This window comes from Ambystoma mexicanum, chromosome 9 (assembly GCF_040938575.1).
Source record: "Ambystoma mexicanum isolate Mex_15411 chromosome 9, UKY_AmexF1_1, whole genome shotgun sequence".
Taxonomy (NCBI): Eukaryota; Metazoa; Chordata; class Amphibia; order Caudata; family Ambystomatidae; genus Ambystoma; species Ambystoma mexicanum.
In genome coordinates, this window is record NC_090931.1 from 121,384,657 (window position 1) to 121,406,468 (window position 21,812).

Genomic DNA, 21,812 nt, shown 5'->3' on the forward strand with positions numbered 1-21,812 from the left:
TCAATAGTCACTGCCCCGCAAATACAAGTTAGGAGAAGTCTGGCAAAGTGTATTTATTGGAGCGGTTGTTGAATGTTGGCACTCAGTGTGAATGAATGAAGAAGTTAACTGCGAGGGTGTCAGGATTAGAGGCCGGTAGAGGCAGGCTCAGGTGTGTTTGAGGTTATAACAGGTTGCAGTTTTTAACGACAGGTGAACGTTTCCAGTATTATTGTTTGCTATTTCTGATTCTTAAACCATACTGTCATGGCACTGGGCTGGCTCAAGAATGCAGACATACAAGGAAATGTATCTTTTTTGCAAGGAGGAATGTGTGTAGGCTACAGGCTGGAACAGAAGGAAGTGAGATAGTCCTGCAGTGTGAGAAAAGGCCCTTTAGTTTTTGATTTTCCCTGGAGATGACTCCTGTAGGACACATCTGCATCTGCCAATCCTTTTTCTCTGTATTCTGGTTGTGAACTAAATGGTGGGACTTAAAGATCCCCAGGCTCTTCAGGTGCCCAACAGACGGGAAATAATTTGAAGGTAGCACAGGCCCTTGTCAGGAGCAACATTTTGGGTATGCAATAGATATTATGAATGAATGCAGACAGAGACTGTGACTGGTTAAGTTTGTGTGGTTCAAGTTTTAAGATGCTCGTCACCAGCTAAGCTTTATCTTCTCATAGATCTCCGCAGCAGGACGCAGGCCTCATTATAAACCTGTCGGTCCGGGAAAAAATGTGCTGGTATTAACAGAAACCGGTACTTTACCAGACTGGCAGAGGACAAGTATGCCAGTGGAGGTAAACTGACATACATCCAGCCAAGAGCATGAGGTAACTCAGACCCAGACCGGCATAAAACAACCAGTATTTTCAGCACAAGTGTTACCGGTGCCAAAAATACTGGCATATCCCCCAAGGACTCCATGGAATGGGTATTTGCCGCCCTTTCTGCCACCTGTAATATCCTGGCATTTCTGGAATATCAGCTGGTGTAAACGGTAGGTAGGTGCATTTGTGGGTATTCTGGTGGATTATCCGCCAGGATACCAGCAAACGTGTAATGAGGCCCTCCACCAATTATAAGGAAAGTAGTGTCTTGTGCTGCCTGATTTTTTGAGGTGACAGGCCTCTGGGTGCCTGTTCTATTGATCATATATAAAGTTCCTTTTGCAAAGAACTCACCAAATGTGGAATCATTTTTAACATATTATACAAGGTGAACAAAAGAAGATTCAAGCCATTTAATTTCATGAGTCGGTAAGGTTTACTTATGCATGCTATCATATTCATGTTGTATGTACTTACCTGATTGTTATAGGGGTTCATGTGATACTTAGTCATACCACCATAATGCAGTACTAGAGCTAGAAGGGTAAAGGAAAGGGATGGCCACATCACAGGATCTGTAGGCTAAATGGAAAGGGGCTGCCTCAAATGAGTAACACTGAGTGCTTTAAAATGGGAAGCTGTTATCAAAGTATTGGCCTTTGAGTATGAGTTGTCATTATTTGTATGCTTCATCCTCAGTCCAAGGTTTAAGACCAAAAGTGTTGTGGGCCATAACTCTACTCTTTATGTTGACTGCCAGATGCTTTGGACAACAATTCCCATGATCCCTATGATTGCTAGAGCAGGTTGGAGACAAAGTCCAAAACATTTGAAGGGTCACATAATGAGTAATCAGGGGGTGCTGGTTAAGAGATTTGGATTATGCATTGAAAACCTCACTGAATGGGTTATCACAGAATTTACACTACATTTAAAACATTTCTCTTATATTTCGTGATAAAGATATTCAGGACATTTGCTGTAATTAAAGGACTTTATTTACTGCATATTAACTCACAACACGAATGAGGGCCACCGAGGGATATGAAACCAGTATTCTACATTTCATTTCAGATCAATATATTTAATCTTGCAAGTTTCAGGTACGTTTGCTGGACAACTGTACACATTAAGATACAAATCAGAAGCGCTTGTATCATCTTCATCTTTAAGTGACCAGTAACTGCCTGGAAACAATGATGATTCAAACTTGAAATCTAGGCCGTGTTCCGAAAATTGATTTTGGAAGAAAACAAGCTCACTTGGACTTTTAGGAATCGAAGTTGGGATATCTCCAGGCTGAAAGACAAACAAAAAAAAAGAGTTGGGGAGCAGAGAGTTAATCCATGTGTACTGTTTCTTTTCGCAAACAACTATACTTTGTGAGTCCAGCCAAAAATAGAGCAATACGATTGGTACATGTTGTAGAGATATTTAATCACAAAATGCCTGCTCATTATGCCTATCTGTGCATGCTAAATTTAAATGAGCAGCTGTAACCAGCACGCTGTAGGCCGACCTCGTGTCCTCTTTCTCTGTCTCACGCTGTACCTCTGTTGCTCGTTCTGTGGCTGACAGTAACATTCTTAAGTGCGCTCTGTCACTTCTGTATCTGCGTGGTCTGTATGTTATCACTGTCTCTCCCTGTCAATGCAGTCTGTTTCTGTCTCTCCCTCTCTCACTCCCCTCCATCTCACCCTTTCTCTCTATGTTGTCGGTCACTCTTGTTTTAATCTTGTACCTATTTGTCTGTTAGAGTGACCTTACACGCTCTGCTCTCTCAGTCTCTCTGTGTCATTGCGGTCTGCTACACATGCTCTCACTGTCAGTATGGTCTGGTATTCTCTTTCCCTAGTAGCCCTTTTCTTTGGGTGTCTTTCTGGGGCTCCCTGTATCTCTCCAGCTGTCAATCCCTCGTGTTACACTTTCTCTCCCTCTCTTTGTATGACTTCCTCTTCATTACTGTCTCTGTCCCTCTTCATGTTTCTCCCCTCTCAATCGCTCTCTCTCTCTCGCTCTCTCTATCTCCCTATCTCTCTCTCACCCACACTATATGTGTGTATGTCTCTCTCTTTTTCTCCATATCTCCCCATGACTCGAGCTTCTCTCTCTTTGTATCCTCCCCTCCTCCTCTTTCCCCCACTCTTTAGCTCAACCACTCCCCTCTCTGTGTGTTTTTTTTGGATGAAAGATAACGAGCATATCTGCCGTTTGCAAAGGGTAGAACAGTGAGAGTGAGCAGAGTGTTAAGATCAGGAATCCGGATAATCCATCAACATAAAAGTACAATGTATGAATTGAATATTTTGTTAAGGATGAATATATTTTCAACCAATAAACAAAACAAAAAAAAGACCTACAATGACAGTGTCTGCCAACACAAAAGTAAGACTACACTTCAGTTGCTTGGGGTGTGGGATCAGGCATCTGATGTTTTGTGGTTTGTTTTGTCATAACATTTGCAGGAATTGCAAAACTTGGAAGGCAAATCAAGGTAATCTGAAAACTATTTGCCTCACTTTAAGTCATGCCACTGAAGCATTAGTGCATTGAATAGATGTTAAAATGAACTGGTGCACAATTCTTTCACCCCCGAGTAATTACGAGACATGCAGTCAGAGAGCCGCTTGGAGCAGCAATCCAAAATGGCGGTTCTTACCAGGCTTCCATATGGAAGAGAGGTGATTTGTGCAGACCTCTTGCACCCTAGCCACTCCTCCCCCTGTCTTAATGCATTGTTTGCTCCCCATTTGCTATTGCCACCCCAGCTGCTGTTGACAGCCACGTAAAAAGAGAAAAACGCAAATATATTTAAGAATCAGGCTGTGTTTTTTTATGGGTAAAGATGGAAATAGATTGTAGAGGTGTAATTCCCTTAGTAATCCAAAATAATACCAACATTTACGTTCCAAAGGAATGCAAAGATGAGATGCGCCAATGCAGAAAAAAAATCTTTACTTTTACAAATACGACTGGGAGAAGCAAGCAGACCACCAAGGTCAACCAGCCCGCATGGGGCCAAGACATTTATACCTTATTAATCACACATTTGCATATCACAAAAATAAAATGAAAGTTAGAAAATTCTAACATCATCAATGACTGGCTGCTACTCAGCCCCTACATAGCTCCGAACATTGAAACATGTGATAGGGAGTTTCCTTTCACATGGCCAGAAAGACCATACCACCCAAAGCAACATAATCTGCTGACATTGAAAAAACAAATACTTTAACCTAACTGGCTGAGCATCCACAGCCTGCATCTTTTAGCAAAGGTCTTTGCTAGTTTGCACTCTGATTGCCTAAGCATTACTCAAATGACCTCACCCCCTGCGTCTTACTGTGCTCGACCAATCCCATTGAGGGTGAGACCTGTGAGAGCGAAGGATGTTGCTACTTCAGCTGAGATGCAGGTTCCCAGGACCAGCCCCTATTTCACCGATCTCTACACCACCTTGCTGCGACCCCCGTCTCTAGACATGTTACCACATGTTGTCTGGACCAAAGGAACTGCACGCTCCTTCTTTCAGTTCCCTTTATTCCTTTCACCCCCAGGGGCACTTTGCCCACAGCACAATGTTACTTTCCTCAGCACCATCACTGTGTCGCCTGACTTCACAAAGATTGTATACCGATGAGCTTATGGTGTAGGACCCAGCTACGGTGTGAATTCTCTGTCAAACTACTGAGAAAAATTCTCACCTGCAACACTAATGGCAGCTCAGCAGTGTGTTGCCTCTCTCTTATCTTGTGGTCTGGGGCCTTTCTGATCATCAGCAGAAAGTAAAAATCCCTCTAAGCTGACCAAAGATGAACAATGGGCCTCACTCTCCATCCATGGCAATGTGTGTATGTTTAATTGGGCCTAGATCACCATTACCAACCTCAATCAACATTCCAAAACACATTAACAAAATGATACTCAACACATTCCCTAAATACAACATTCCTCTTCTTTCTACTATTGCTAACATCGCAAAATGCATAGCTACCTATTACTTTTATCATTCACAAAACCCACTCTAAAACGCATTCTAATTACACTAAACGACTTCTACCTTAAACATCTTCCAAAAATGCAAGTGTACACAATGGCCCCATGTGCTTGCCATGGCACCTATCGAGCCCAAGAAGCCCGTTGCCGCTAAATCTTCCTCATACAATATTTCTGCAACCGGGTTTGACGGACTCTGGGGGCTTCACACGCACCAATACATGAGGACCAGAAACAGAGGTTTTTCCCGAGGTGAGAACTGATCTGGTGTTTGAAGACATACATTATTATTGTCTGAGTAATGCAAGAATTTCACCAAAACAGAAGAAACACCTTGTTGGCTTTAATTTGAGTGTGACCGTTTCTGAGAAGGAATGGCATTGTTTGTGACAAACTGAAGTGCATGTTTGGCAAAAGAAGCTATTAAATGAAGGACATCATTTAATCATACTAGCAATGTAAACTGTTGCTATTTAAAATGATACAATGTTAATTTCCTATGATCACTTTCTCTGTACATTTTAGTGATACAAACTCACTCTTATCTTACTTAGCAAATCACATTATTAAAATCTAGAATGATCATATACAATATTTTCTATTGTACTGTTTAGAAATTCCCATGTTGTGAAAGGAGACATTGAAAAATGGCATCAATGAGGGTTACTGACTGATTTACATAAAATCAACTACATTTGTTGAAACTTATCTCTGTATTTGACAAAAAAGTCTGTGATGAATGGTGTGTATACGTGAATCTGTAAGCACACTGAGCATGGAGATCGTTTTACTTTTCATTACACCCACCCTTATATTGAAGTGTTTAATAGCGATAAACCATAGGTACTATTGGACTGTCTCATTATTTTGATGTGGAACCTGCCACTACGAGGGCTGTCCTTATTCAATTTCTCAACATTTTAGAACAGGAGAGTCTGAAAGTGGAAACGGGGTACTCAGACAACCTTAAAGAATAATATATAGAGGTGAGGAATTAACACAACCGCTAGAAAAAATGAAGTGAAAATAATCTGCTCATCATTCAAATAGGCATCCTGCCAAAAATGTACAGATCTAAACAAGTAAACTTGCCAGGCCCCAACAAGCCATTTGTGCATGCATTACAGGAGCCCAATCTGAGTGCAACATATCTGATAATGGTCTGCCATTGGTTTTCAGTGCTATATTTACACTGATATGGGCTTTAGGTTAAGACATTATTCTGAGGCTGTGCTTGAAATGCATGTGCTTTTATAGTGCAGGAGTTTGCAACCTTTTGATCTTGTGATGTTTATGGACCACAGCACCTATCAGCCTGAGGAAGAATATATGATGGGCCTGGGATCAGGGGAGTGATAGCCCAAAACATCTGGAGTCCTGCAAGTTGTAGACCCCTGAAATAGTGAGTTTATTCCTTGAAAACTGTCCATAACTACAGCGTTTTCAGCACCTTCCTTCTTACATAACATCTCCTGTACTAGCCCCTCGGAGTCTAGAACAACATATCATGAGTGGAACATTTCATGCACAGGATATTAAATAAAATTAATATTGAATAATGCTCAGGCGTTGCTTTCACCTTTTTCTTCACGCACCTGAATTAAATGACATGTACAAAGACAGAAATGGAAACATGGGATTACATACACATGCACTGTTCAACTAAGAATTCTAAACCATGTGGGTGCATGGTTGCAAATGGTTGGGCTGATAATCCCTTAAATGATACTTCTATAGGAAATATCCCTGACTCTGATTGGCTTGCCTTTTTATGCATCAAAGAATAATGGACTGTGAAATCCGTCACTTTTAAAAGGACTTGAATTTAAGGGATCCAAAAAGGTACACAAGTAGCTCAGGAAACTTGAAAGACCCAGACCCTTATTGGGTACCTGGTGATCTACCAACACTTGTCCCTGTGTTAAACGGTAATTGCAAAGTTCTGATTTTTGGGTAACTTCGCCGCCATTTTAAGATTCATCTGCCATTTTGATTTCTATTCGTGTGCTCTTTGTTCTAAAATGGTGGACTATGTTTTCGACTTGCAACCTAGCATTCCGACCTTTGAGTTCTGTTAATGTTTAGGCTGTCCGAGAGCCAACTGTTTAGACTGAGCAATGAGACCTTGTGCTTCATGTGAACTGTTATTCAAGAGCTGTCTGCGCACACAGGCCTCATCCTAGTATAAATATTGGGACAATGAAGAACAAACCTCAAGTGTGTGCATTGGCTGGACTGCTTTGAAAAGGAACTTAGTATAAGGCTTACCACGGGATCCAAGAACATACATCGCTATTGTGTCTTCATGGAAATGCAAACCTATGTAATCCTTTGCATGATATTGTATAATCTGTATGTGAACTAGGCATGAACTCTAGACAACAAATTATTAACGTGAAGAGAGGCTGGACAATATTACACACATTTTATAAAAGCACAAATGTTTAGATGTTCAGCACTCTCTCATCTGTCCTTGTCGGCTGGTACACACTGCAAGGTGTTGGGAGCCAGATAGCTATCTGTTTTGCTTTGTAAACTGTACAGTAATAAAAGATCTGTGAATCTTTTTAGCCCGTGATTAGTGTATTTCCCATGTGGTACTCAGCCTCGATATTTCTTTGTTCTTTCACCTGGGCCCCTTGTTTCTAAATGTCTTTAGAGCATTGCTATTAACTTGTCAATTAACCTCAACAGTAAGTAAGAGCAATTGTCCCAATCTTTAAGAAAGGGTTGAGAACAAACCCATGTACTTATAGACCCATTTCTATGAGCAATATCTCCCTCAAACTCTTGGGGAAAATCATACATGATAAGCTCCTTGAATGGGTTGACGATGATCATATTTTACCAGACAGTCAACTGGGCTTTTGCCATTCTTTGAACACAGTAAATCCATGCCTTAAACTTTTCTTAACCATTAGCAAGTAGATGGGATCAGGATGTGGGCATCTCTATCTCGCTATCTCTTTATGTCCTCTAGACACTGGTCATATGCTTTTGAAAAAGTAGATACACCCACTGGGTGGATTTGTGGATTGAGCAAAAACACTTAAATTTCATTTCATTATTCAGCTTTATATGAGGACAACAGCATTTGTGCTTACTGGAAGAAATGGGAATACACAATGACACTTTTTTGATTAATCAGACATTTTGGCAGGAGTGCTTTATTATTAGATCATCTGACATCCCTAAGTTTCTGCATTGTCTGGCACCTAGTTTTGCCTGTGCAGATAATGTGGTTCTTATGGGCAGAACCACAGCAGCTTTACACATTGTATTATCTTGCTCTGCTCTGTTTGTGTGATTCACTCACATGACTGTTAGAATTACTAAGTCACAAGTCTTGGTGTGAAAAAGTGGGACCAAAAGGATTTCCACAGTCAACTTAGTTTATTTCCTGTACCAATTGTGACTAGCTTTCATTAATTTACAGGTACGTTCTGAGAAATCTAATCTGAGTATTTTGAGATTCTCTGCTAAATTGGGAAGTACGGAATGACCGCATTCTTGGAAGCTGACATGGTTAAGTCGCGTGACATAGCTTGTGATACAGCTGGGAATGGCCCCTACCTTATAACCTCCTATTAAGTAAATAGAAAAGAAATTCTTAATGTTGCCAATGGGTGCAATGGCCCTTACACCCAATGATTTGCTCCCGTCAAGAATAGATCTCGGAAAGCAGGATTTTCCTTAAGATATTTCCTGCCTTTTCAGCCCCTCAAGTACCTAGAGACCACCATCTCGCCTCTAGGGGCAACAGCACTATTTCCCATTTCTGACTCCTTGCTCCTTGCCACTCCTTGCTCCCCTGCCTCATCCAGTCTTCTTTCTATGTCCCCGCTATCTGGACCCACCTCTATGCTTGCCTACTGGCTCCTTCTCTCCAAACGATCCTCATTCAATAGCCACCAAGCAAATGGAGGTGGGACTATTAGTAGTGCCCTCTTCCATGTTCAGTGGCTACTATTTTCCTTTGTAGATTTGTTAAACTTGAGAAATGGTGACCCCACTATGACCAGGCTTTTAGACTCATATATTGTATGCTTAATTTTAACACTTGGAATGCTGAGAGAGCATTTCCATTGGACAATCTGCAGGTATACGAACCAATATTGGTTTGAATGCTCCATTCTATTGATACCAGCAGCACAGATAGTGCCACAACCAACTACCTGTGAAAACCCTAACAGATATTTGTACGTTGAACTTCTTTATACTTGTATATCCACCAAATAACTATGCTCTTATTTTCTAACAGTTGTTATGGACTGTAAACCATATTAACAAGGCCTTCAGGGCCCATAACACCTGGTACACCTAAATACTGTACTGGGCATTATAGGCCCATAAATCTTGTTAAACTGCCCTCACTGTGCTCAGGCTTTTAAATCAGTCTTTTGGGCCCATAGCTCCTGCTACGGCCCTCGAGCAAGTCCTATAAAGTGTAATTAGCACCGGACATAGGGGAGGTAGCCAATCAGAAGGCAAGGAATGCGGACTGAATCGCCTGATGTAAGTCTGCATTCCAAGCTCCCTGATGACTGCTTACCTATCCACTATCTTCCCCCATTGTCCCTTCCCTTTTTTCTCTCCCCCTCCCACTTACCTGATTGTGGCAGCTTCAGATGCCGCAGCTGCTGCTGCTTCTGTTCCAGGTCCATTGTGGCCACCAAGGAAATGGAAGAGGGGCTCCACATGCAGCTCTGCATTCCAGATCCATGGTGGCCATTTTACTGAAGAATTGTCATTTAGTGAATGGGACACTGTGAGGCTTCCTGTTCATGTATGAAAATACAATGCTCACAGCACCCCGGGATACCAGATTGGCAGCCCAGGATCTAATAGCATTAAGACCCTCTACAGCTTGCCGGATCGGATGTTATCAGTCCTGAGACCCATGTTAAACGTCTTCGCGATGCTCTGCCTTTTCACTCAAGCCCCCGGCCTACCACCCATTCCAGCCCTTCTCATGTGACCAGGGAAAGGCAGGTGCTTCCTGATCCTGACCCCGGGGGTGGTGTTCTGAGGGAGGATCACTTAGGGGTGTGGGGGGACTCAGGTCAGGGTAATTGGGAGAACCCTCTAATTAACTTCCCTAGTGATCTCACAGTCTTAATGGCCTATTGCAAAATTATAACCTTTATTGAAAATATGCATAAGAACATTAATGACTTCAAGTCCCATAATGTTTCAGGTACTGGGACGAGGAAGAGGAGCTCAGAGGTACAGAACCATAACATGCAGGCTAGTGGTTCTAATGACCCTCACCTGAACTTCACTTTTGAATATTTAAGGCCCCTTCTGGTGCAGGCCCTTCAAAGCAGTAGCAGGAGAAGTGCTGTGGCTGGCGGACCTGTGGGAGAAAAGACCTCTCGGCCCAACGTCGTACCCGGTGGTTGGCGTTCACCGGAGCACGCAAGGAAAGTGACAAGCTCCTGTTGCAGTAAGCGCAGACTGCAGCAGTATGTCCAGAGTTGTCAAATGCTGTGGACCCGAAGTGAGAAGAGAAGACTGAAGCAGCAGCGGGTTTAGCAGACGTGCAAGGGAGACCAGTGAGTTTTTCTTCATTAGGTGACCCCGGGCATTCCGCACTAGACCGCTGGCTGCTAACGGTCATTTTGAACACCGAAATAATGAATTAAAATATTTGTGGCCTGATATACACATTGAAAGAAAGCAAGAGGAGAAGGATTGTAACAACATTTGCCAAAGTAAAAAGGTGGCGATTTATTTAACTAAATTACAACAGCCATTGCCAAAGTAAAGAAAGGTTAACATTTGATCAAGTGTGCAACCAGCATTTCCCAACTAAAGAGAAGGTAATCTTGGAACCCAATAATAACCAGCATTGCCTAAGCCAAAAAAAGGCAACAAGAAGAAAATGCGGAAATCGTTTTCCTAATGAGAGAAATGTGAATAAGAGACAATACCAACATCTAACTGGTGTGGTAATAGAAAACCAAAGGTGGCAGGTAGGACGCCCTCTTTGGAGAAAGCCTCAATGGGGAAAGAAATCCAACCTGCAATGCTAGTGGCAAACATGCCAGTGGAACTAACAGCATCAATGTGTATAATAGGCTTATGAAAGAGGTTGCAAAAGAAGTTGTGAATTTCAATGATGGTGAACGTCAAGAACTTTCTTTTAAGATGAAGCAAAAGCACACTGCAGAGTACTTTGTAGTAGTGGTATTTTTTTCCTGGCAAACTAATATACCAGGAAAGGGACTGTTAGTGGTTAGTGCTGGAAGGTTAGTAGACCAGGAAGAAGACATTGAACCACTGTGTTGGAAAGTGGTTGTGGAAGTGCTTTGTGGTAGAAAGTGGTAGTAGAAGACAGTGGAAAGTCTCCTAATGTGTTTGACGAACTATGGTAAAACCATCCTGATGCAAATATTGTTGTTTTTAAAGCAGAAAGGTGAGGAAGTTGTATTTTCCGAAGAGGAGAAGTTATATTGCAATATTTGCTAGAAGTGTGAAGACCAATACGTGTTGCTTTGTTAAATGAGAGTTTATGGAACTTGACAAGTATTCTGAAAAGTGATGAACCTTATCTGACAGTAGGACACACCAAGTTCCAAGTGAACAACTCATGGAATGAAGAACATTTGGTCAGAAACAAAACTTTCTTATTGAGAAGAACTTTGTATTGTATTTGAAGCAGAACTGGATTACTGCAAATAACTTTATTGACAGAAGCTTTAAGTTGGAAATCCTGATTTAATCCTGGGGAAGAGGGAACTGACCCAGGTTACCAGGGTATATAATTCTACAGTTCATATGTGAATCTAATTATTGTTTTGTTGTTAGAGTCTTTTCCTTTAGTCTTGTATGAAATGTTGTTTCATAGTCAGAGAAAACCTTGTTACTTTAGGGAATGTGAGGACTTTTTCACAACCATATCATTTAATGAAATGGCTACTTGTGAAAATCCTTTATCAAGTTGTTCGCCTCACATTTCTGACCCCTCACATTAAATATGTGTACCATATTTGTTGAAGAGCGATGGCAGTTATAAAAGCTTAAGAGACTTCAGCCTTGGGCTGTACGAGAAGTTATGCACTGTATACCTCATTAACTCGGTCCTCAGAGCCCATGGCACCTGGTGCACCCACATACTGAGTCTATAAAGGATGATTACCACATGGAAGTCATTATTGACCTCCTATCAGCCAATCATAAGGTTTGGAATAAGTCAATAACTACTGACATTTATTGCAATCCAAGCATTCTGACTTCAGAAGCAGCCAGAAAAAGAACAAAAGACATTTCACTGCAGTCAACAATATAAGCACAATTTCCCATCAAGATATAATTCCAACAAAACAATCCAGCATCATTACCACAGCAATGTAAAGTAAAAAATTGAACAATGCTTTCACTTTGTCAAGATAAACCATTAAGAGTGAACCTTGAAGCAAACTAATACTAAAATTGTTCTAATTCAACCAAGTATACAAATAACAGGTTTCCATTAAAAAGACAACCTAATTATTTAATGATTCAAGGAATAAACACAGATGACATCACTAATTACATGTTCTAAAAGAACACTGATGACATCACTAGTGACAACACGTATTACATTGCATATACCAGATTATATCAATACTGGCTTCAGACATAGCCTAATTAATAAGTCAGCTCATTAAAATGTTGATCATCTTAATGACATTTTAGGCTGTGGACTTGGCCATTACGAGGGCTATGGTCACTGGGCATCAGCAAACACCATAGCTAGTGGTCAGTTAGTGTTGTAAAATACAGAGTGCACATGGTTAAAAGCCATGCCTAGTGGCCCTTCACTGTTTTAAAATAAACAGTGGGCAAGGTTGAAAGCTGTAGTGACTTATGTGATGAATCATCAATGATTCCACCAGAAGACCTGGCTTGGGACCCTTCTCATGTGGCCAGGGAAAGGCAGAAACGTTCTGATCCAGACCCTGGGGGTGGTGTTCTGCAGGAGGATCACATAAGGGGGGGGGGGCAGGTCTGGAGGAATGGGAAACCTCCTTATTTAACTTTCCACGTAGCCCCACTCTTTTAATGGATTACTGTAAAACAGAAGAAGTGGGAAAAGCTAACTTTCAGGTCCCATAATTCCCTAAGTAAGGAGAGATTATTAAGACATAATACCTCAAGCATTGCCCAAGTCAAGAGAGATGAAAGGTCAGGCAAATACACTCCAGAAAATATTGCCAACAGCGAAAAGGGGCTGATGAAACAAATATAAAGTGTGACACTTCTTGCTCATATTTGGCAAAATATATGGTAAAGCTGCTATAAACTCACAATGTCATGTCCAATGTAGGAGCAGACTAAAACACTATCCTTGTCAACATATGGTTACTGGTGCAGTGGGGAAAGAAGAGTGGAAAAAAGGCTGCCCTTCTGGAGAATGCTATTCCGAAGCAGAGAAGCATTATTTGTTTGAGAGTAATGAAGCGCACCAATGTGAATCTTTTTTTCACCTGAAAAGTTGTTAACAGTTTTGAAGCTGTAAACTGGTGAACCTTGTGAAATTGTTGTGAACCTTTTATTTGTTGACTTTAATTACAAAAGCACTATTAATTGTGATCCACTGTTCAGGCAGGAGAGTATACCCGTATTGCAAACCTTGAAGGAGTGGGCCATGCACGGGAGCAAACCAGTTTAAAGTTGCAAAGTGCTACAAAGTGGTTGTGACAAAGTCAACATATGCTATTAAGGTGCTGAAGAAAGAATTGTATAAAGCTGTTGCTATTGAAGAAGTTGCATTTCTTTTGAAACTGTCAGATGTGGCAAATCATCCTGACCATGACATTTACTGATGCTATTTGATGAACTGAAAACTTGTCCTTTAATCAAAGGATAATCTATATAACTGTTGAAGGAAGAGGAAGAGGAATCACTGGAGTATTGAAACATTCAGTTGAAGAGTTGCAATTACAAATTACTGTGTTGGACTTTGTGGCGACTCAGGATTTCCTTTTTTACTTGTCTTGCACTGTCAAGCAGAACTCAATTTAACTCTAGGGAAGGGGAATTTGCCAAGGTTATATGAGAAACTTTGGTTACTTTACAAACTTATTGTTTTGAACTGCCATGTATTTCCTTGTTTATTTAATGTATGGATAAGCTGCGATGGACAGATATTCTTTGTTAGAGTGTTTCCTTTACTTTATTTTATGTAGGTTAATCCTCATCAGGGTAGGGATAGTGAGGCGTTCATTCAACCTTTGAATGTAATAAAATGGCATTTGTTGGAGAACCTTCACAAAGTTGTCCACCTCAGATTTCTGACCCCTCACATATGGTATACGGAGTGGGATCAGAATCAATTGATACAAATTGTGGAACCCTTAAACTTGAGAAACTTAGCAAAAGAGCCTCTACTCCCACTATAGCCACTGAACAATTATTAGGTTTTGATATATATAGCAGTAAATTCAATTCAGTGACAGCTCTTTATTCCCCAAAGATGTAATTCTTATTCCCCCCAAGGTTACTTATGTCTGCCTTGCCTCTACGTCAGGTCTAGCCTGGCGCTATGGCCTACATGTGTTGCCAGGTGTAATTGATCCATTCTATAGAGCAGATGTTAAAGTACTGATGTAAAATAATGGAAAGAAAGCATACCAAATAAAAGCCAGTGAATGAACAGCCCAAGGCATGTTGGATGTTAAGAATTGAGATCAAACTGGAAGAGGAGCTCGCGGTTTTGGGGAAGCAGACCTTGACCCAATAGTCCCAGTTAATATTGAAATAGAAGAAGAGATTATTCCTGACTTAGCTTTTGCTCACCATAATGATCCATTACTAGCTGAAACCCTTAATCAGGTAACAAGTGAAGAAGAAGGGAGGTGAAGACTGGTCCATTTGGTTTTTTAAACTGGACTATTGTTAGGGGTGATGTAGATCCTTCCGGCAATCCAAGAACTCAAATTGCGATTCCTAAAGTCATAGAAATGTGGTACTAGAAATAGCCCATGCTCATTTAAGAGGTGGACATTTAGGAACAGCTAAAACACAAGCTCAAAGTATAAACAGATTCTATTGGCCGGCAATGTATGCCGACATAAGAAATGTATAAACACATGTGCTTTGTCTTAGGAAACTAGTACTAGAATTCCCCCTCCTGCTCCTTTGCAGCCTTTGTCTATTATTGATATTGATGACATCACTGATGACATCACATATGTAGGCCAGCCGTTCTTGTTCACTGACATATCTAGGCCAGGTGTTTGTGTTCACTGACAGTCAGAATATGGACATTCAAAAGGTGCTATATATCTAGAGGTTAACCTTGATGTATGTTCTTAAAGCACTTTGAAATAATGGATGCCGGACCATCATAGGTAAGTACACTCTGTTTAATGTCCATTGGTTGCCCACTCTCATGGTTCACATAATGGCAAGGAAGGCAGGTAGATACACAAAGACATGACGTACAGATACGGACACTGGTTTCCCAAGACCCATGCAGCCAGCTTCCTTCTGCCAACTCACAACGGTCACCCTTAGAACACAGGAAGACACACAGTCCACTAAGCCCCCAGAAGCTCTGACATCATTACTACACTTCTCCCTCTGTTAACAGACACACACACCACAAGAACGAAATTAAAGTAATGACCAGCACAACTAGGCACCCCATTCCGTGAACACCACACACCCCAGAGGTTTCCAACCAAGAGGCCAACATGGCAGGAAAATACACTGAAGCCAATAGGAGATAACAGAAGTAGCAAACACAACAACCAAAACCCGGACCCCTCAAAATGCCAGGACCCAACATCCATGAGAAAAAGGTGCAGACAACGACAGGTTGCAATATATCTAATGCTGTCAGAAAACCCAAACACATCCAAAATCAGAAACGACAGTTCGCAATAAATCTAATGCTGTCAGAAAACCCAAACACATCCAGATCAGAACCGACACTCCACTCCCCAAACACAATGCACAATGCAGAACTAGAACAAAATGACCACCAAAATAGAAAAATGACACTAACGCCCACTCCACCAAACCGACCTACAGGAACACCACCTAAAGAGAAAACCAAAAGAACTGCATTACGCACACCCTGGGCTGCCCCCCCCCACCCCCGATCCTCAGGTCTGCCACGCCTGAGTGCAAACCATGCTCAGATGAGAGCATACTCTACCCTACCAACCTGGTCCGCAGAAAGAAATGAAACTCCTTCCACTCTGGACTGCCCTCCAGAGCCACAGGCCTGCCACTCTTGAACACCAACCAGCTTGCTTATCAGCGAACAAACAACACAGCAATCCACAATCCAATCGGGCATCCAACAATACCAGTAACACCACTTGTTAACCAAATGCCACAGTCCCAGCATTAACATGATACTGACCCCAATGGTCCACTGACACTTTGCCACTGTCCAACACAACTTACTGTGACAAGATAAAAATATCCCCTTTGCTGAAAAAAACATCAGCCTGCAAAGCGAAACAACCCATATACCATATGCACAACTGGCATAGTCACATCACACCACATTACAACACAACTTTGGTTCTGATAGGCAGATTTACCATTACCGTCGGCGGTGTGTGGGCGCTCCCGACAGGTTGTAATGCGGTGCTAATTCCTCTGCACCAAAGCACTCTAATAGATTCTTATTAATGGTGGGTGATTTAAATTGCCAATTTGACGGTGAGGTTTCGGGGAATCCCGGACTTGCAATCCATATCACCTTTGCATGCACACCCCTTTGCAGGGATAGTGCAGTCAATTGTTCGTACATATGGTTTAAGCGTGTGAACTGGTAAAACTCTATGGACTATCCAGCTCACCCTACCTTTCGCACCCTGTACAAAGCTAGTGTCATTGACTTCATTGCAGTATCTGTGAATTCCTGGGGTTTTATTGATAAAATTGAAAGTTTGGGAGTGCTTGGAACGTGATCATGATCCATGAATTGCAACTCTTACTATAGCCAATCGATTTCTCTGCAATGCACTTATAGTTTAAATGATACATTAATTCGGAAATCCATTAGATGGTCCTCTATTAATGCTGAGAATAAGCTTCCCTGTATGTATGTGTCTATTATTCCACTTTCGGAGCAGTACTCTAAATCCAACTCTGGCCGTTCACACATAGATTTGTATAATTATTTAGTGGCCAGGCTGCTCCCTATTTTGACAGGAGGAATTAGAGTGCTCCGACTGGAAGCATTAAGGTTTGTGTTTGGTGTAATCAAGATTGAAGAAGAGGCAAAGCTGCCCTTGGAAAAGCTCTTAAAAACAAGAGGGAAGAAATCAAGGTGAAGTGAGTCTTCTAAGATATGAATATAGAACTCTATTAAGCAAAAAGAAGCAGAGTATCCAAGGCCCAAAGGACAGCATTGCTTCTGGCAATACAGACAGGGAATGCCAAGGCAATACAGACAGGGAATGCCAAGGCAATACAGACAGGGAATGCCAAGGCAATACAGACAGGGAATGCCAAGGCAATACAGACAGGGAATGCCAAGGCAATACAGACAGGGAATGCCAAGGCAATACAGACAGGGAATGGCAAGGACTTTTGGTGCTTAGTGAGAACTGCATCGACTTTTGCTAAGAGACCATGCCCTTTTGATATTTATCCTGATGCATGGGTTATCCTCTTCCAGACGGTCTACTCTTCGATAGAGGTGGATAATTCCAGTATTGGGAAGATGGAATGGTTAGACCTTGTTGATTTTCCATCTCAGGTCACCGTTGTTACCTCTCTTGAAGTCGAGAAAGCTGATCTTTTGCAAACTAATGGTAAAGCTCATGGTTCAGATCTCATTCCAGTTGACATCTTTATGAGTGAGTCGAACATATGGGCTCCCTTTCTGACAACATTCTTATGCAAAATGAATGGCTCCTTTACTCTGCTGACAGCCCGAAGAAGCAACTGCTATTCCAATTCATAAGAAAGGCAATTTGGATTTTCCTCTGAATTCTAAAGCCATATCTCTGATCGACTCACTTGCCAAAATATATGCAAAAGGATAGATGGTGGTCTTTGCAGGAATGGGTTGAGGAACATAATATTCTTTTCCATTCTCAGGTAGACTTTAGGAAGGGAGTTTCAACGATCGACCAGGCCTTTAGGTTGGATCTAATTTGGTAAAGGTTTGTTTTACTTCAATGTCAGTCTATCTACCTGACGTTTGCTGATCTCCATATGGCTTTTAATACTATCCCATGAGAAAGACTATGGAAGGTTTTGAGCAATCTCTGGATCCCTCCTTCACTTAGAAATCCAATTTTATCTTTGTATTCCTGCAATTATGCCCGTTTAAGATCAAGTCAAAAGAGTAGGTAACAAATCACTTCCCTGTAAATATAGGCAAAAGGTAGAGTAGCGTATTCTCTCCCTTGTTGTTTATGCTGTATATTAAGAGCTCAGCTATAGATATGTCTGCAGCAGCACTAGATGCCCTGAGGTTGGGTTCTGTTAAATGGAGCATATTATGTTTTGCAGAAGATGCAGTGTTGTTGTCTAAATGCCCTGCTGGTATTCAACACCAACTTACAACCTTCGGTCTATTATGTGTGAACAGAGAAATGACCGTGAATGCATCAAAAACAAAAACAACAGTCATGATGTATTGTTCTGCATGCTGACCCTATCATGCCCAACCAACATTTTATTTCAATAACCTTCTTTTGACACTTCTGGATGGCTCTGAATATTTGGGAATATCTATTGTTAGTAATCTGAAGTGAAAGAGTAACCTAACAGTGGCTAGACAAACAGGAGACGTAGCTGGCTTACCATAACGCTTTGGGGTAGGTCAATTTCCTCAGCTTTGAAAGTTTATTGAACACAGGCTATTTTGGCAATAACATATGGTGCAGAACTGAGGGGTCATGTGCCCCTCTCCAGATAATAATAAAAATAATAAATAGGCTTTTATATAGCGCTACAAACCCTCAGGTATCCGAGCGCTGCTTATTATTACCCACGGTGTGTGGTGCTCATTTATCGACCTCGGAAGGATGAAAGGCTGAGTTTGGCCCCGCCGGGGTTAACAGACTCTGCACGGGTGTCAAAGCGAGCGCTCTACTCGTTGTGCCACTTGACCGGCTTTGACGAAAATGACGAAAAATAAATTCCTGAAGCACTTTTTGTCTCTCCTCAGTAGTGCTCTCTCCGTATAAGTAGCCCATGAACTGGGACATATTGAAATTAAATATGAGCTGATGATTAAACCTTTGTTATATTGACTTAAGATCTGGTCCTCGGATGAACTTGCACTTTATAGAGAGGGTCTTGTTGCTGTTCGATCATTGGAAGGTGCGAAGTCCCTACGGTGGTTCAATCATATCAAACAATTGTTTCGGATTTTGGATCTTGAGCCCTTGTGGTCTGATCTGTTTAAGATTAACAGGCAAACCAAAGATCTTCTCAAAGGGACATTTTATGATTGCACTGTAGGACTTAAGCTCGACATCTGCTATTTAGGACCACCGTCAGCAAATTATTTAACAATTAAATCCAACTTGACCATGGACCTTATTTACATTCCACAGTAGTATTGAAGATGAAATCTTTTTTTTAATTCTGACTGGGCATCGGTGCCCTTGCTAAATTTACCAAACATTGGGGGAAGGGAACATTTGGTTTTTGCCCAGTATGTGCGATATCAGTGCAAGACAAATTGCATTTTATGTTGTCTCGTCCTTTATATGAAGTTTTGTGATGCAAGTGGCGCAACCCATTGTTAAGTCTATATGAGAATGGATGTAGCGGAGAGGCTGTTAGAATAATGAAATAATGCTCTTCAATCAGGCTTTTTAATGGGGTCTCAAACTTTCTATTTTCTGCTTTTAAAAATAGGGAATGTTTTCTCAACCAGGGGTAATTGATAGATGCTTCATACATGAAGGACTTAGAATGTATTGGCCATGGTTCTTGCCTGCATCTTCTAAACATTCCTCTGGATTGTACATTCTTTAATATGCCTGGAATCGTATGCACTGCAATGTCTTTTATAGCGTGATAAGTGTAATTTATATCTTGTGCATTAACTGAATACTGGGTGTTATGCTGCTAGACTTGTGCACTGATTCTTCTTGAGACTGTAATGATTATTTGTATTGATTTGTCTGCTTTTATGGTGGGCTGCTGAAATAAAGATTGATTGATTGAAACGGAAGTGGGGAGTTTGGACTGTGATACAGTCTAGTCTTGCAGGGCACTGTCATGTATTTAGTATGCTCTTTCATGCTAGGGAGAATTTACAGCTCCACAGTGCCAATATTTAGTCATCTGCAATATCACGTTTTTCAACATTATCAAAATGCAACTGGAAGGGAGATGTGTGTGCGGCTACATTTGATACCAAATGCTTTTCAACTTGAAAAAAAAAATATTATTTCAAGGGAGCATAATTTTTGTATATGTGGATTAAGTATGTTGCATAGTTAACAGTTTTAACATAACCTGAGACATCCTGCTTCATGAGAGGTAATCATGCAAGTATAGACACGCAGTTCAGAAGACAAAATACCAATCCCAGCAGGCGGGCTCATCTATCAGCCCACCCTTCCATGTATGTCACAATCCACCTCCCCGCTGTGACTAGACACCCCAATTACAATCTTGCACGTGCCATACTTTCTCAAGAATGGTGGCCATTCCATCTCCCTGAAAGGCCTCCGTCTTTGAAGGGCACTTGTGATGTTCTTCCTCTCATACACTTCTCTAGCCTTTAAAGACCATTTCCTCTCACCCATAAACAAAGCCCCTTTCCACTGTGTGACCAGGAAAGCCCTCACTGCCACGAGGCCAAAATGCACCGTATGTGGGAGATGCCTCCACCCTTCTTTCTGCTTCTCATGACCAAAAAGCTCCAGAATCTATTCCAATCCTGTCTCAATCCCATCCATCTCCCTGATCCACCCTAGCAACTCTTTCCAAAAGCTGTTTACCTCGCATAATCCCTCCACATGTGCAGTATGTCGCCCTTTCACCCACCACACTGCCTCCAACAGGCAGGGGTTACTGCCGGGAACATCCTCGAGAGCCACACTTGGTCATAGTGCTACATGTACAGTAATTTAGGGCCATACAATTTATACTGACAGATTATAAAGCTTTTATGTGCCTCAATACAGCGTTTTTCCCAAACCTCAACCTTGAATCGAAGCACAGGTCCCTGGTCCATTGTTTCCCTAAGGTCCCTTTGTCATTAGAAGTGACTGAAAAAGATTAGATATCAGCCCCCTAGTTGTTCACTGAGTGGCCAACATGTTTTTCAGTGCCCGTCAAACCGCATTGGAAGTTAGCTTTCACTAGCCCGGCCATCAGAAAACCCTTCAATTGTAGCCATATGAAAACAGAGAGCCTTATAATGTGCAAGCTGCACTCCAAGTGAGACAGGATAATAAACTTGTCACTTAACAATAACGGCTGACACTTTCCAGTCCAGCTTAAAACCAAGGCTGGACACAAAGAGGTTCCACAGTGTCATCTCGACAGGAGGGTCCGACATATGGCTCAGAGGAGAAGGCCAAGATGTGACCCGCATGGACGTCACCATGTCTACCCCAGAGATGCCAATATGTACCAACCAGATGTGTGCCAAGATTCTCCTCAATACCCCCCTCTTCGGGACCCACAACCATCCCCAACTGTCCCGGCAGCAACAGAGTGTTCTCTAGATCTACCTATTGTTTATCCCTGTGCCCACTAAGATGCAGGACAAAGGATCTCGGTTGCAAACATGTTGCTCTGAATTTCAATTATTCCAACTTGACCCAAAGGCATATTGCAACTTCATAGCTTCCCTGTACTGCTCACAAAACATTAACCTTTTCATTGCCACCCACATACTCATGTGATTGCGCAGTATTTTTTGGCCGTGAACATTTCCAACATTTTGTAATTATTGCTGTTGACCCAAAATGCACATTATGGAATTGTGAGGCAGAAGGTTTGGGCGAGGAAGGAGAGGGCACTATCTTTAGTCAGGAGGATCTGGAGCTGTGTGTCACTGTGAGGAGAAGG

The 21,812-nt window shown here is 41.7% G+C and overlaps 1 protein-coding gene across 2 annotated transcripts in view; it reads right to left on the reverse strand.

Annotated features, from left to right (window-relative positions):
• Positions 1–1,776: 1,776 nt before the first annotated feature.
• Positions 1,777–21,812, reverse strand: part of LOC138489592 (interleukin-18-like) — a 102,140-nt gene continuing 82,104 nt past the window's right edge. Inside the window, exon 6 of one of the 2 annotated variants that reach the window (XM_069617298.1) lies at positions 1,777–2,114. In XM_069617298.1, the coding sequence (XP_069473399.1) occupies positions 1,881–2,114 (234 nt within the window). In that variant the 3' untranslated portion in view covers positions 1,777–1,880. The remainder of the gene's footprint in view (positions 2,115–21,812) is intronic. The other variant, XM_069617297.1, reaches the window with a different exon arrangement.